Here is a 14,968-nt window from a genome sequence, read left to right as displayed (position 1 = left end):
TTTTTCGTAAGTAGATCCTATTCCTGGTGCCCCCACATGTGTCAGGGTAGAACTGTGTCCCACCGGGATCTCAGCCGCTGATTCTCCAGAAGTAGATTGCCAGACCTTTCTTCCAAGATGCCTTTCAGTTAGCAGCTGAGTGCATTGCCATTTGCAATGCCCAAGAACTCTTGTTGTGGTTGTTATATGCCATCGAGTCGGTTCCGACCCATAGCAACCCTGTGCAGGGTTTCCAAGGCTGTAAGTCTTTATGGGAGCAGAAAGCCTCATCTTTCTCTCGCGGAGCGGCTGATAGTTTTGAACTGCTGACCTTAAGTTTCACAGCCTGATTCATAACCACTATGCTACCAGAGCTCCTGTGATATATATGTACATATATGGAGTCCTGGTATGGTGCTGAGGGTTAATGCAGTGGACTGGAAGGTCAGTTTGAACCTTAAAGATAGGTGGTTCAAGCTCACCAGTCGCTCCTCAGAAACCTTATACAGGATCGCTATGAATTGGAACTGACTCGATGATTCAACGGCCCTTTACAACAATGATATGTTATATGCACATGAGTCAGTTTTGACTCATAGAGACCTTATATGGGGTTTCTGAGGAGTGACTGGTGGGTTTGAACTTCTGACCTTGAAGCTCAAATTGACCTTGCAGTCCAGCACATTACCTTGCAATGTCACAACCGCAGGATTCCATATACACATATGCATACATACATGTATGTATGTCATGTCTACAAGTTGCAGGGCTGGCACAGGTGCCTAGGGTATCTGAGTCTAAAGCCCCACAGCTTGGGTGCAAAATCCCTAAGGAGGCTAGTTGTGGTTAAGTCGATTCTGACTCAGAGTGTAACCCTATAGGACAGAATAGGGAGTACTGGTGTGGTTCTATAGGATAAGCACTGGACTGCTAACCACAAGGTCTGTAGTTCAAACTCACTAGTCATGCCTTGGAAACCCTGTATGGGGTTGCTATGAGTTAGAACCAGCTCAACGGCAGTTAGCAACAAACACAGGACAGAGTAGAACTGCCCCACAGGGTTTCCAAGACTGCAGATCTTTACGGAAGCAAGCGGCCTTATCTTTTCCCTGCAGAGGAAACAGCAGCTTAGAACTCCCAGCCTTTCCATTACTAGCTGAGTGCTTGGCCACTGAGCCACCAGGGATGCTTCTCCATAAGAAACCCATTGCAATCGGGTTGATTCAACTCACAGTGACCTCGGGCACAGAGTAGAACTGCCCCATAGAATTTCCCAAACTCTCTCTATGGGAACAGACAGCACATCTTTCTCCTAGCTGGTAGGCTTGAACTGCTGACCTTGCCGTAAGCAGTGCTATGCATAACCCACTGTTCCACCAGGACTCCTTTCCTAGAGGAAAGGGGCATCACATTCCTAGGTGTGCACATCCAAGAAAATCTAAGAGCCACCTGGAGCCCCTCTCCCTGAAAAATGAGCTGGCCTAAACAAAGTGGCCCTTTCTCTTGAGGGGAAGACTGTAGGCTTCATTCAGTCTTTCATCCTGGGGCTCCCTAATCCTGGGGCGCTCAGTCTTTGAGGCGAGGAGCTGTGGGACAGGGGAGTCATTGTTCCTTAATGAGAGCCTGGGTCTCCTGTGAGAGGCCTCTGACTATGGAACTTTGACCTGTGCCAAGCCATAGCATTACCGTGCCCCTCCCCAGGGGGACAGCCCACCTGCCAGCCTACATGAAAGGCTATACTCCATGTGAGGAGGGGGTGGTGGAATCACATGACTAAGGGGCTTTTCTCAGAGTATAAAGGGCTCAGCCCCCATCTTGTTCTAAGCCAAGCTTCATTCATCCAACTGCCTTCAAGTGGGACCTTCACGGTAGGAACCCCCCTCTCCTTATGAAGACAAGGAATTACTGGCAGGGAGGGAAGGAGAAAAGAAGGGAGGAAAGGAATAAAGGAGGAATGGAGGGCAGCCAGAGGTAGCGATGAAGGCAGAGAGGGAGGAAGGAAAGGAGGGAGGGAGGAAGAGGGAAGGAGGAAAGTAAGTGAGAGAGAGATGAAGAATGCTTTCTCTGTGGTCTGAGCCAAGGATGCTACTGTTTAGAGATATAGAAAGCCTGAGGCCCTCAGCACCCCTGTAAATTCACTGCAAAGCCAAACAGACCCCCGTGGGAAGAGACTCCACACAAATGGAGGTCTTATGAATCCATGCATTACAATGATGCTCAGGGCAGCCAGCATGCAAATGCCAGTTACCACCCAGTCAGCTCGCTCCTTCCATATGTTACAGAGTAAACAGAGCTCCACAGGATTTTCAGAAGTAGATCACCACACCTTTCTTCTAAGGTGCCTCTGGATGGACTCAAACCTCCAAATTTTCAGCTAGCAGCTGAATTTGTTAACTGCACCACCCAGCTGTTTTGCATTTCCATATATGTATGTTGTTGTTGTTAAGTGCCATGGAGTCGGTTCCAACTCATAGCAACCCTGCACAGTGTTTCCGAGGTTTGTAAATCTCTATGGGAGCAGAAAGCCTCATCTTTCTTCTGCGGAACAGCTAGTAGTTTCGAATTGCTGACCTGGAGGTTACCAGCCTGATTCGTAACCACAATGCTACTATATATATATATATACAATACATAGAGGTTTATCTGCATTTCTACAGGTATGTCTCATATTGTGCTTCATAGATACTGCATTTAAAATTTTTTTTTTTTTTTTTTACGAGTTGAAGGTTTGAGGCAGCGCTGAGTTGGGCATGTCTGCTGGCACCATTTGTCCAACAGAAAGTCTCACTTCATGTCTCTGTACTATTCTCACAATATTTTAAATGTTTTCATTGTGAGACTGCACACTGAATAAACTGTTGTTGTTGTTAAGTGCTGTGGAGAAGGTTCCAACTCAGCGACGCTGTGTAGGGTTTACAAAGAGAGGCTGATGAGTTTGAACCACTGACTTTTTGGTTCAAATCGACCTTGTGGTCTAGTGCTTCATCCCACAGCACCACACCAGGACTCCTTAGTGGACACATAACTTTTATATGCATTGGGAAATTTAAAAGTCATCTGACTTGCTTTGTTGCAGTATTCACTATATTGCTGTGCTCTGGAGTTGAACCTGCAATGTCTCCAAGGTCTGCCTGTTATTGTTGTCGTAAAGAGCCATTGAGTCAGTTCTGACTCATAGCAACCCTGTATAGGTTTCCAAGGAGAAGTGGGTTTGAACTGTAGACCTTGCAGTTAGCAGCCCAATGCTGACCCTCCAGTGTCACACCGGAACTCCAAACACTGTTGTTTCCAAGTGCCGAAGTTCTCCCAGGCATCACCTCGGTTCCTCAGTTTGGCTCTGTAGCCAGAGGAACTCTGGTGGTGCAGTGGTTAAAGCATTCCGTTGTTAACTAACAAGGTCACTGGTGAGAACCCAGCAGCCACTCCTTGGGAAGAAGATGAAATCCATACAGATTGACAGTCTAGAAAACTCCAATGGAGTCACTGTAAATAAGAATCATAGTGACCCTGTGCAGTAGCATGAGTAGCCCTGTGCTTACCTCCTGACACATACCCTCAGTTCTGATTCCCACTCTGCCCTGAAAGCAGGTCTAACGCAGTTTGTGCATTAAGTCAACCAACCATCTTACATTCATTAGGGATTTCTGTTCCCATGGAGCAAAAAGTATTTAAATTTCCCTGTATTAAGTACCATTGAGTCGATTTGGACTCTTAGCAACCCCATATGAAACAGTAGAAATGCCCCAAAAGATTTTCTAAAATATCATCTTTATGGGAGCAGACTGCCAGCTCTTTTGTCCTTGGAGATGCTGGGTGGGTTTGAACTGCCAGCCTTTCATTTGGCAGTCGAGTACTTATCCATTGTTTCACAAGGATCCTTTACCAGTCTTGGTAGTCTAATTTTTTGCTCTCCTCTATTCCTGGGAAACCCTATACAGGGTCGCTCTGAGTTGGAACTGACTCCATGGCACTCAACAACGCTAATACATGATTGCCTGGCTGGAGTTCAGCAAGTGCCTGTTGAAGTTAAGTATTTGCTGATGGACCACAGAACAGATGGAAATGTGGTAGACACCCTGGGCTCTTCCCACCTTTCTTTCCCATCCACATCTCTGCCCTTGAGGCTGATCTGTTTAACCCCATGGATTGTAGCAAAGTATTCAAATTGCCCAACTGCCAAGGCAGAGGAGCTGCAGCAGTAAAGGCATTGCTGGCTAGGAGGTGGTACCATATGCATTGCCAAGTCTGGCGATGTCTGGACAAAGGTTCAAAGGCAGTCTACTACAGGTGCATTTGTTAAGTGCCATCGAGTTGGTTCCAACTCAGAGTGACCCTGTATAGGGTTTCTGAGGAGTGGTTGGTGAATTTGAATCACTGACCTTGGAGTTCAAACCGATCTTGTGGTCAAGTGTTTATCCTATGGTGCCACACCAGGACTCCATCACAATGTATGGGCCACTTACAATCCAACTTGGTGGTGGTTATGTGCTGTGGAGTCAGAACCATCCCATAGCGACCCTATACAGGGTTTCTGAGGCTATAAATCTTTATGGGAGCAGAAAGCCTCATCTTTCTCCCACGGAACAGCTGGCAGTTTTGAACTGCTGACCTTAAGGTTTGCAGCCCAATTTGTAACCACTACGCTACCAGAGCTCCTTAATTACCAAAGACAAAATTGCAACACCTGCCATCCCATCTTCCTTCCCCATTAATCTGTGAACAACTCACCATCAAAGAACAGGTTTTACTTCCCTTAATCCCTGGACCCCTCAGTCTGCTGGGCACCCAACAGGCCTGCCTTGAAAGACCATGGATAGAAAGAATAAATACGTGAGACCAGAGTTATGTCTCCAGTGACACACTGCTTAGTACCCATTTTACAGATGGATAAACTGATCATGTAATATCACATAGCTGCTAGGTTGGAAGTTTGAGTCCACTCAGAGGTATCTTGGAAGACAGGTCTAGTGGTCTACTTTAGAAAAATCGCCACTGAAAACTCTACGAAGTGCAGGTCTACTTTGACACACGTGAAGTTGCCATGCATTGGAATAGCAACTGATTGGTGGTCAGTTGGTGATCAGTCGCAAAACTAGGACAGGACCTGTTCAGCTGCCTTCCTTCTACCACGTTGTCATGTGGGCCAAAGGCTCCTACTGCAGGTCATTGCTTCACAGCAGTAGTGAAAGAATCTCCTTGATGTCCACCAACTTCTCTTCCAGTGGACACCATCCTTGGCTGTCCAGCTATGATCACGCTTCTCCTGCTGAGTGTGTTGGTGGTCCCCATTCCCCATGCTGGTAAGTGAGGGTATTTTACAGAGCAATTGCAGCTAAGCATATGACTACCTAGTCGGTGGTGTTAAGCGCTGTTGAGTCACTTCTGATTCCTAGTGACCCTGTATAGGGTTTCAAGGAGCAGCTGAGAGTTTGAACCACCGACCTTGCAGTTCAGCTGACATTTCGGTCCAGGGATCACTCTACAGCGCCACAATAGCCCCTCTAAAATGAACACTGGGACATATTGTCAAATGTTTTCTAATCTGCTTAGTTTTTCTTTCTTTGACCCCCTCCCAACTCCCACCTAATAATGATGGAAATGGAACTTGAATGATAAACGGTAGGTTTAATTCAATTAATATTGTAGTGCACAATGTGTAGTACCTGTGGTCCTGGTGTGGTGCTGTAGGATAAGCACTGAACTGCTAACTACAAGGTTGGTGGTTCAAACCCACCTGCTACTCCTCAGAAACCCTATACAGGGTTGCCATGAGTAGGAACTGCTTCAACAGTACTTGACAACAATAACATGCTTGCTGTTGTAATCCCACTTGGGGATGGTTTTCGAGTTCTGATGTGACACTGTAGGATAAGCACTGGACTGCTAACCACAAGGTTGGTGGTTCAAAGCCACCAGCTGATCCCTGGAAACCCTATACAGCATCCCTGTGAGTCAGAACTGACTTGACGACTCTTAGTAATAACAACACCATAAATGTGGGGTGGGAGACTAGGTCCATGCTAAGAGCAAGGTAGCCAGGTAGTAAGCTTTCCACACAACATCACATCTCCTCTCTCCTTTGGTCATGGGCATGTTGGCCTTCTTGAGAGCTGGCCACATGCCTCCCCCTTTTGTAAATATGCCTGGTGGGAAGGGCACATGTTCCATCTACCTTTTACAGTTGAGTCCCACATCTTCAAGACACACAGATACTTCAGCAGGCTTCTAGGAAGACCAAGGTAGAAATGTCAAGTTCCCTTGGAGTCTTAGCTAGGAATCTGAGACTTCTGACACTTACCTATTCATACTATTGATTTATCCTGGTATTTTCTCCTTCTGTTCTCATGGTGGGTTCAGATAAAGTCTGGAGGAACCCACTTTACCTTTTCCTCTCTAAAGTCCCCTCCCAAACAGCAATGGTGTCAAGAGGTGCAAAATGAGCGTCACAGTATTCTATTCATTGTTTATCCTGATCATGACCCAAGTTGGTGTGTAATACAACAGGATTTTATTTTACCTGGAAGTTTGCAAGTTGGAAATTAGAGTGGTGGTGGTGTACCGTGGAGTTGGTTCCAACTCATAGCGACCCTGTAGAGGGTTTCCGAGTCTGTACATCTTTATGAGAGCAGACAGCCTCATCTTTCTCCCATGGAACCGCTGATAGTTTTGAATGCTGACCTTAAGGCTAGCAGCCCGACTTGTAGCCATGACAGTACCAGAGCTCCTTGGAAATTTTAGTATAACACTATTATTTAAGAGTCAAATCATTTTCAAACATCATCCCACATTTTTCTCTAAGGTAGAGTTGATCAACAAGTGGTTGCTGGGTTTCAATGGATTATTTACTTCTTTATATAACTTTTTCTTCTTATTAAAACATAATTGTCATGAACTGAGACTTGGATATAAGCAGTTTAATCTTTTTCCACAACTTTAACCACAGGTGCCTTTTACCATAGGCACTGCACTGGGATGAACTCCACCAACCCCCAAGGGCTCACAAAGTAAAGACTGCTTGGCAAGAACTAGTTTTATGTGTCTAGAAATGACAAAACAAGTTTTCACTGGCATAAAGTTTCAGATTGGGAGTCAACTGTCAACTCCTTTGACTCAGGATGGGTAGGCAAGGTTTAGATCAAGGATAACCTTATAAATCAGAGGTCTCTACAAATCAGTTGTGCTTGACTACTAGAAAAGATTGAAGTTGTCAAGGACTTCATTCTTCTTGGATCAATTATCAACACTCATGGAAGCAGCCATCAAGAAATCAAATGACGTATTGCATTAGGCAAATCTGCTGCACAAGACCTTTTTTAAGTGTTGAAGAGCAAAGATGTCAGCTTGAGGACTAAGGTGCGCCTGACCCAAGCCATGATATTTTCAATAATCTCATATGCATGTGAAAGCTGAACAGTGAATTAAGAAGACCATAGAAGAATTGATGCTTTTGAGTTATGGTGTTGGAGGAGAATATTGAAAGTGCCATGGGCTGTCAAAAGAACCAACAGATCTGTGTTGGAAGAAGTGCAGCCAGAGTGCTCCTTGGAGGCCAAGATGGCCAAACTTCATCTCTCATATTTGGGACATATTGTCAGGAGGGACCAGTCGCTGGAGAAGAATATCATGTTTGGTAAGGTGGAGGGTCAGAGAAAAAGAGGAAGACCCCCAACAAGATGGATTGGCCAACTGGCAGTGCCAATATGATCAAATGTGGCAATAATTGTGAGGTTGGCCCAGCATCGGACAGTGCTTCGTTCTGTTGTGCATAGGGCCACTATGAGTCAGTACTGACTCGATGGCACCTAACAACAACAACAACAACTAGACTAAAGGTTGGTAGTTTGAGCCCACCAATTGTTCAGGGAAAGAAATATGTGACAGTCTGCTTCCATAAAGACTACAGCCTTGGAAACCCTAAAGGGCATTTCACTGTGTCGAGTAGAGTATGAGTTGGACTCAACTTGAAAGCTGTGAGTTTTGTTGTTGTTTTTGTTTTGTTCTTTGGCCTTTATCAGGTAACTCATTCAATTTAAAATCTGGGGTGACCTTTCTAGTCACTAATGAAAATATGTAGGCATTGATATCCTGGAAGTAGGAGGAGAAGGATATTGTGTTAAATCTGTGAGTAAGCTTCAAAAAGGTTCCTGGAAAAATTCTGTAATAGTTAGAGTTTTGTGCCAACTTGGCAAGGCCAGGATTTCCAGAGGTTTAGCAGTTGAGATGTGCTTACTCCTAAGGTGACAAAATGTAATACAGAAATAGTTAACTCTATGATGTTTGGCTATGAGCAGCCAATCTATTTAAGGAATGCTTCCTTGGGAGTGTGGCCTGCTCCCAATATAATGGACACACAGAAAAGACTCTCTCTCTTCTGCTGGGGACCTGAGACTCTATAATTTGTAAGTCATTTTTTTGATAATAAATTTACATATATGTATGTATGTATATAATAATAAACTTACTAGTTTTTTATATATATGTAACTATATGTATGTATGTGTGTGTGTCTGTGTCTGTGTCTGTGTGTGTACATATATATATTCATATATATGTTTCACTGGTTTTGTTTCTCTTGAAAACCTGGACTAAGATAATTCCATTATGTTTTCGTTCCTTTTTCCCATGGACCTTTGAAAGCCCCATCATGTGGTGGTGGGTAGTCAGGTAGTCCAGAAGAGGAGTTTAATGACCAGGACCACAAAGGAAATTCAAGTAAAGACACCAAGGAGCCGGCAAGATTTTGCAAATTGTGTTTAAATGGGCAGCAGGCATTCTTAGCCATGGGTTATGAAAGCAGTTCAACAGCTTTCAAGGCAATCGTGCCAAATGTACTACCTGGGCTCTTTGACAAGGATAAATAGGAGTCTCCCTCCTTGCTGTTTCAGCATTTTGCAAGGCTCTGAACAAAAATTAAAAAGTGAAGTCATGGAGGGCCTCGTTTGTACAAGGTCCGGGCTGAACAAGAATTGCCTTCTCCCTGTGACGGGCTTTCTCTTGTCCTGTGTGTCCCCACCACTCCCTACTTCAAACAAACATGCAATCATTCTAAATATATACAGTATGGTTCAAATGCAAAGACAGCTTCAGGTTAAATGATGACGCACAGAGGAGATGGTAATCATTGCAATGAAACAATTATTGTACAATTGATGTTCCCCAATGTAAACTGTCACTCAATTCACAATAAAAACTTTAAAAAAAAAAACAAAAAAACCAGCTTCAGGACAAGCTCTTCATCCCCAACCAAAACGCCAATCTTGAGACCCACCAGTTTACAATTCATCTTCTTTAAGAGAAGATTGGCACATAACACATTCTAGAATCAATGCATATGAATATGAGATTGCATTTAAATGCATTCCCACTGCCTTCCTGGCTGCTGCCTCCCAGCCTGGACTTAATGCATGGGAGGCATCAATCTTAGCACTAACCCTGCTCTTCTTCATCTCTTCCTCACCTACAGGGGGCCATGCTCTGGACACCTCCCACCTGCCCCGAGAGCTGCCTCCAGGACTCCCAGCAGATATCAGTAAGGATGCTTGGAACTTTGCTTAGATAACCTAGCTGAGCAGAAAGTTTTCTGGGATACTGGCAGAGAAATGACTTCTTTTGAATGTACACAAGAGCCACTTGCTGTGGCAGTATTAGTAAGCAAAGACATTCAAGTGGGACTCAAAGGGTTCTCCCCTGAGATTCCACATTGGTCACTCCTTTGAGACAAAGTGTTAAAAGCTACCATCAAAACACAAAGATTTGCCAAAGGAAGAAGCCAGGAGAAGGAAGTAAATGTGTTGCTCATGAACATGAATTGGGTCACTGTATTTTAGCATCAAGAGCTCTAAGTTTCCAAGAAGGCAGGACAAAAAGGGATAGAGGTGAATTGCAAAGCTCTGGTTTAAGGAAGAAGAATCTTAGGAAAGTTGTCCTGGTTCCGGAGTATAAAGATTTAGGTAGGTCTTAAGTGGGCATCAGTAAAGAATATAACGGGTGGTAGACTCACTGGTGATGTCACCCTGAGTCAGGGGGTGGTTCGTACACCCTTCAGAAAGGTGAGCTGAGTCAACCAAATGATTTATCCATGAACCTATGCAAGCTAAGTGATCAGCTTCCACCCAGACCCCAGGGACAGGTAGCCTCTCTCCAAATGGCATAAACCCTATGGGGAGTACAATGGCTAGTGGAGGGTCTTCTTCAATTAGACATTTCAACTCACAGGTCACACTTGGCACTTAGAAGGTTGTTGTTGTTGCTGTTAGGTGCGATTGAATCAGTTCGGACTCATAGTGACCCTCTGTACAACAAAACGAAATTCTGTCTGGTCCTGTGTCATTCTCGCAACCATTGCTGTGTTTGAACCAATTCTTACAGTCACGGTGTCAATCCATCTCCTTGAGGAACTTTCTTGTTTTCACTGACCCTCAACCTAGTATGAGGCCCTTCTTCAAGGGCTAGTCCCTCTTGAGAACAGGTCCAAAGTATGTGAGTTGAAGTCTTGCCATCCTTACTTGTAAAGAACATTCTGGCTGTACTTCCAAGAAAAAATGTATTCCTGGCTTCTCATGATTTATTCAATATCCTCACCAACCCCATCATTCAAAGGCATCCATTGCTCATCAGTCTTCCTTACTCATTGTCCAGCTTTCACATGACTATGAAATGGTTAAACTGACCATGACTTGCTTCAGGCACACCTTAGTTTTCAAAGTAACCTCTCTGTTCTTTAGGTTCCAAAAGGTAGAAGAATGAAGGTCAGGAAATGTGCCCACAAGGCATTGTAAGCCTAGAGCCTTCCATGTCCATGGATATCAGTACCTGTCTGTGGGTGAATGCGCTGGACTGCAAAGTACATTTGAACTGCAAGGTCAGCAGTTCAAGCTCACCAGCTGTTCCTTGGAAACCCTATACAGGGTTGCTATGGGTCAGAACCAACTCGGGCACTTAACAACAACAACAATGTTAGGATGCTCAAAGAGCCACAAGTCGATGGCACTTCACAACAACAGCAAAGAGACGTGGCCAGTTACCAGAGACATCACATTCAGAAAGGACCAAAAGGATGACTCCCACCTGAGAGTCTGTGTATAATTCATCCACATTTCCTCTCAGTCCAGATACACCTTACCAACCAGGGTTCATTCTTACTGTGGTGCAATGTTGCCTAGTAACAGTTTATACTTCCTCACACTCAGCAGGTCTCCAGGCTAACATAGCTAAAAAGTGAACCCAAGGTCAAATTTTCCCTTTAATGGGAAGGGGTTGTACTTATTTATACTTTACCTAAGGGGAGGGGAGGGAGACCAGGAAAGGAAACAAGGCACTAATTTATTCTCTCTCTTTCTCTCTTTTCTACTTAGACATCACATTCTTCAATGGGGTGTTTAAAAATGTGGAAAATGTAGCCGAAATTTTTGGTAAGTTAAATCTGAAATGGCTTTTATCCACCAAACACCTGGCACATAGTTGTTGTGGGTAAGTGTAATTGAGTCAGTTCCAACTCATAGGGACCCCTGTATAGGGTTTCCATGGAGTGGCTAGTGAGTTTGAACCACCAACCTTATGGTTCAAACTCACCTTGTAAATGTCTCTGCCTCTTCTCTTCCTACATAAGTTGATAGTTCCCTCAACTGTAGATTCTCCAAACTGGGTCACTTAGGATGCATTCAGCCAATGAATGGTGCCTTAAATACTATCACAATTATTTCACCAAAGCAGCAGTCTGAAGACACCTGGATGAGAGCAGAGGTTTAGCGCCAGCCGCTCCGCGGGAGAAAGATGAGGCTTTCTACTCTCGTAAAGATTTACACCCTCGGAAACCCTGTACAGGGTCGCTATGGGTCGGACCCGACTCGATGGCACTTAACAACAACAACAACATTAGACCCAGCAGGCTTGGGATGATTTTCCTCACTGCTTCCCGGAGCATGCTGGATTTTCTAGCTTTGGTCTTCGGGCCTCATGGTGGCAACATGGCTAGTGCCATTCCAGCAAGCACATCCTCATCCACATTCAAGAAAGAAGAACATGCAGATAAAAAGAGATCTTCTTCTGATATGCCTCTCTTCTATTTCAGGAAAGAAATCTCTCCCAGAAGCCCCTAAAACACTTCCCTTAAGTTTTGTAAGCCAGGTCTGAATCACATTCCCAAGCCTAGACCAGAGTCAATGGCATGGAAGCATGGAGCTCCCATGACAAGCTGAGTTAGCATAGAACATCCCCAGGGGCATGGGGAGAAGACTCGGTTTCCCTACGTACTTCTCCGTTTTGCTAATCAAGGAGAGAAGATGGCATGAGTTAGGTGACAACCAACAGAGACCATGGCTATAAACCTGCTTCCTTCAATTGTTCATAATGGTCCTGAGTATACAGTAGGTGCTTAAGAGATGGCATGGGCGGCAGTGAGAATATTGGGAAGAAGCCTTAGACAGAGCTCAACTCAATTAAAGGCTCTATCATGTACCAACTATGGGAACCTGGGCAGGTTCTATCATCTGTCTGCACCTCGGGATTCCATCCTTGGTGTCCTGGCTCCAGAGATATGCCTGTAGCTTCTATGCAATATTAATAATGGAGACAAGCATTGGTCTGTGTCTTAGTCTATCTGGTACTGCTATAACAGAATAACACAACTGAATGACTTTAACAAACAGACATTTATACTTTCAAAGAAGTATGAATTCAGGGTATGAACTCTAGGGGAAAGCTTTCTCTGTTGACTCTGGGGGAAGATACTTGTCTCCTTTTGACATCTGTGAGTCCAGTGTTGCTTGGAGCTCTCCTGGTGTCTGGGTATCAGTCTTCTCCTGGGTCTACGAGGTTCTGAGCACAGGTCCGTAGGAGATGCTCCACTCCCAGCCCTTTGTCTTGGAGGCAGTAGTCCCTCTCATCTCTGCTCACTTGTTTAATATCTTTTACATCTCAAAAAATATAAAGGATACAACCTAATCCTGTAGATTGTATCCTGTCTCTAATTCTGCCCCATTGATATTAGAGGTTAGGATTTACAACACATAAAGTAATGACATCAGATTGCAAAATAGGGAATGAGTATACCAACTGGGACTCATGACCCAGCTATGCTGACACGTATTTTGGGGGTGACACAATTCAATTCATAACAGAGGTTAATGGGAATACCATGCCAGGAATTATGCGGGAGCCTCCAACCTGCAGTACAGGAAGTCCAGAACCGGGGCTCCCTCCTAGTCTCTGGTCACCCACCAGCCTCTGCTTTCCCCTCCCACAGACTGCCTGGGCCCCCACTTCTCCTGGCTACAGGCTGTCTTCACCAACTTTCCTGTTCTGCTCCAATTTGTGAATGGTATGAAATGTGTGGCAGGCTTCTGCCCCCGGAACTTGGAAGACTATGGCTGTGCCTGCAGGTTTGAGATGGAAGGACCACCTGTGGACGCGACCGACAGGTGAGAAAAATCAATAGGTGAGGGAGTTCATGGGAGGCCTGGTTGATGCCTTGGGCAGGGTGCAGAGGTGGAAAACGCCCTGGGGAGATGTCTGTGTTCTAGTACTTACCATTGGGTGACTGGTTTCTCCATCTTCACATGGCAGCCTGACCTGTGATCTGCTCACTCCATAGGGAGTTAGGATCCAATGTCAGGTCCGAGGAGACAAGCTCCACTTTAGAGGTTCTCAGAGTTGAGATCCGCCAGCATCAGTACTACCTGGATGCTTGTTAAAATGCAGCTTCCTGAGACCCCTCCCTGGTCCCTTGGTTCAGAATATTTTTAAGGAGAATATGGAAGTCTGGATTGAAATAAGAACTCAAATAACAAAACTTGAGAACAATTTGTTTATTCAGAGCTGTCCTGAATAAAATAGTCGCCAGAAGGAAAGACTAGGAAAGTTTTTGCTCAATCTCCAACAAACCTGCACCAAATACCAACAATGTCCATGGACATTGTCCACATTAACCAAAGTACCATCATTGCTTCAAGGAGGTGGAGGTCTGATGGGAGTGGGGAGAAACCCAGAGAAAATCCAATGGCCAGTAGGGTTGTGTACCTCCCAAATACCTGGGAGACGCAGACTGACATCAGAGGTCATCGCAGTAAAACTGAAGAGCCACCCTTTCCTCCAGTGTTAGCAAGGATCCAACAACTAGGGGCAGGCAGAAGTGCCACCAGGCCACCCACCATTTAGGGAAGGGTGGTGTATCTACTAAAAGCATGCTTCCTCTGATCCAGCCATTCTAATTCTCTACTTTCTATTTGCTCAGTGACTTTGCTGGTGGTTGTGTGCTGTGGAGTCGGTTATGACTCATAACCACCCTGTATAGGGTTTCTGAAGTGTAAATCTTCATGGGAGCAGAAAGCCTCATCTTTCTCCCAGAATGGCTGGTAGTTTTGAACTTTTGACCTTGAGGTTAGCAGCCTGACTCGTGACCACTACACTACCAGAGTTCCTTCTGTGTGTATGGCCTTAGGGAGCATATTTGATTCTTTTGTTCCCATGCCAGCATCTATCAAATGGAGTTAGTAATAGTATCTAACTCACAGAGTTGTTGGTGGTAGATGTGTGCTGTAGAGTTGGTTCTGACTCAGAGCGACCCAGTATAGGGTTTCAGAAACTGTAAATCTTTACAAGAGCAAAAAGTCTCATCTTTCTCTCACTAACAGACCGGTAGATTCGAACTGCTGACCTTGTGGTTAACAGCCCGACTAGTAATTCATTACTCTATCAGGGTTTCTACCTCACAGAATTGTTACATAGGATTAAATGAACACAGTTAAGTTAAAATGATTGGGACTTTATCTGGTTTATTAAATTTTCAAGAGTATTAGGAATTGGCAGGAATAGCAGTAGAAGTAATAGTAGGAACAGTAGGGACATTTATAGTAGTAAGAGTCATCATAATGATAGCAGCAGTATCAGTAGGAACCACGCAGGGACGGAACAGTATTAGCAACAATACCAGTACCAGTACTAAGGGCAGCAGTGGGTCTGTAGTCATAGTTACAGTAGGAGCAGTAGTAAC

General features: G+C 44.7%; 1 protein-coding gene across 1 annotated transcript in view; it reads left to right on the top strand.

The window, feature by feature from the left end:
• The first annotated feature begins 5,227 nt into the window (after nucleotides 1–5,227).
• The window catches only part of OC90 (otoconin 90), a 36,817-nt gene continuing 27,076 nt past the window's right edge, over nucleotides 5,228–14,968 (top strand). The window contains exons 1-4 of the mRNA XM_006830841.1: nucleotides 5,228–5,279; nucleotides 9,443–9,508; nucleotides 11,334–11,390; nucleotides 13,223–13,397. Coding sequence (XP_006830904.1) covers nucleotides 5,228–5,279; nucleotides 9,443–9,508; nucleotides 11,334–11,390; nucleotides 13,223–13,397 — 350 coding nt within the window. The remainder of the gene's footprint in view (nucleotides 5,280–9,442; nucleotides 9,509–11,333; nucleotides 11,391–13,222; nucleotides 13,398–14,968) is intronic.

This window comes from Chrysochloris asiatica, unplaced genomic scaffold (genome assembly GCF_000296735.1).
Source record: "Chrysochloris asiatica unplaced genomic scaffold, ChrAsi1.0 scaffold00001, whole genome shotgun sequence".
Lineage (NCBI taxonomy): Eukaryota > Metazoa > Chordata > Mammalia > Afrosoricida > Chrysochloridae > Chrysochloris > Chrysochloris asiatica.
The sequence above is the reverse complement of the archived record's forward strand: the minus strand, read 5'-3'. Positions and strand labels throughout refer to the sequence as shown.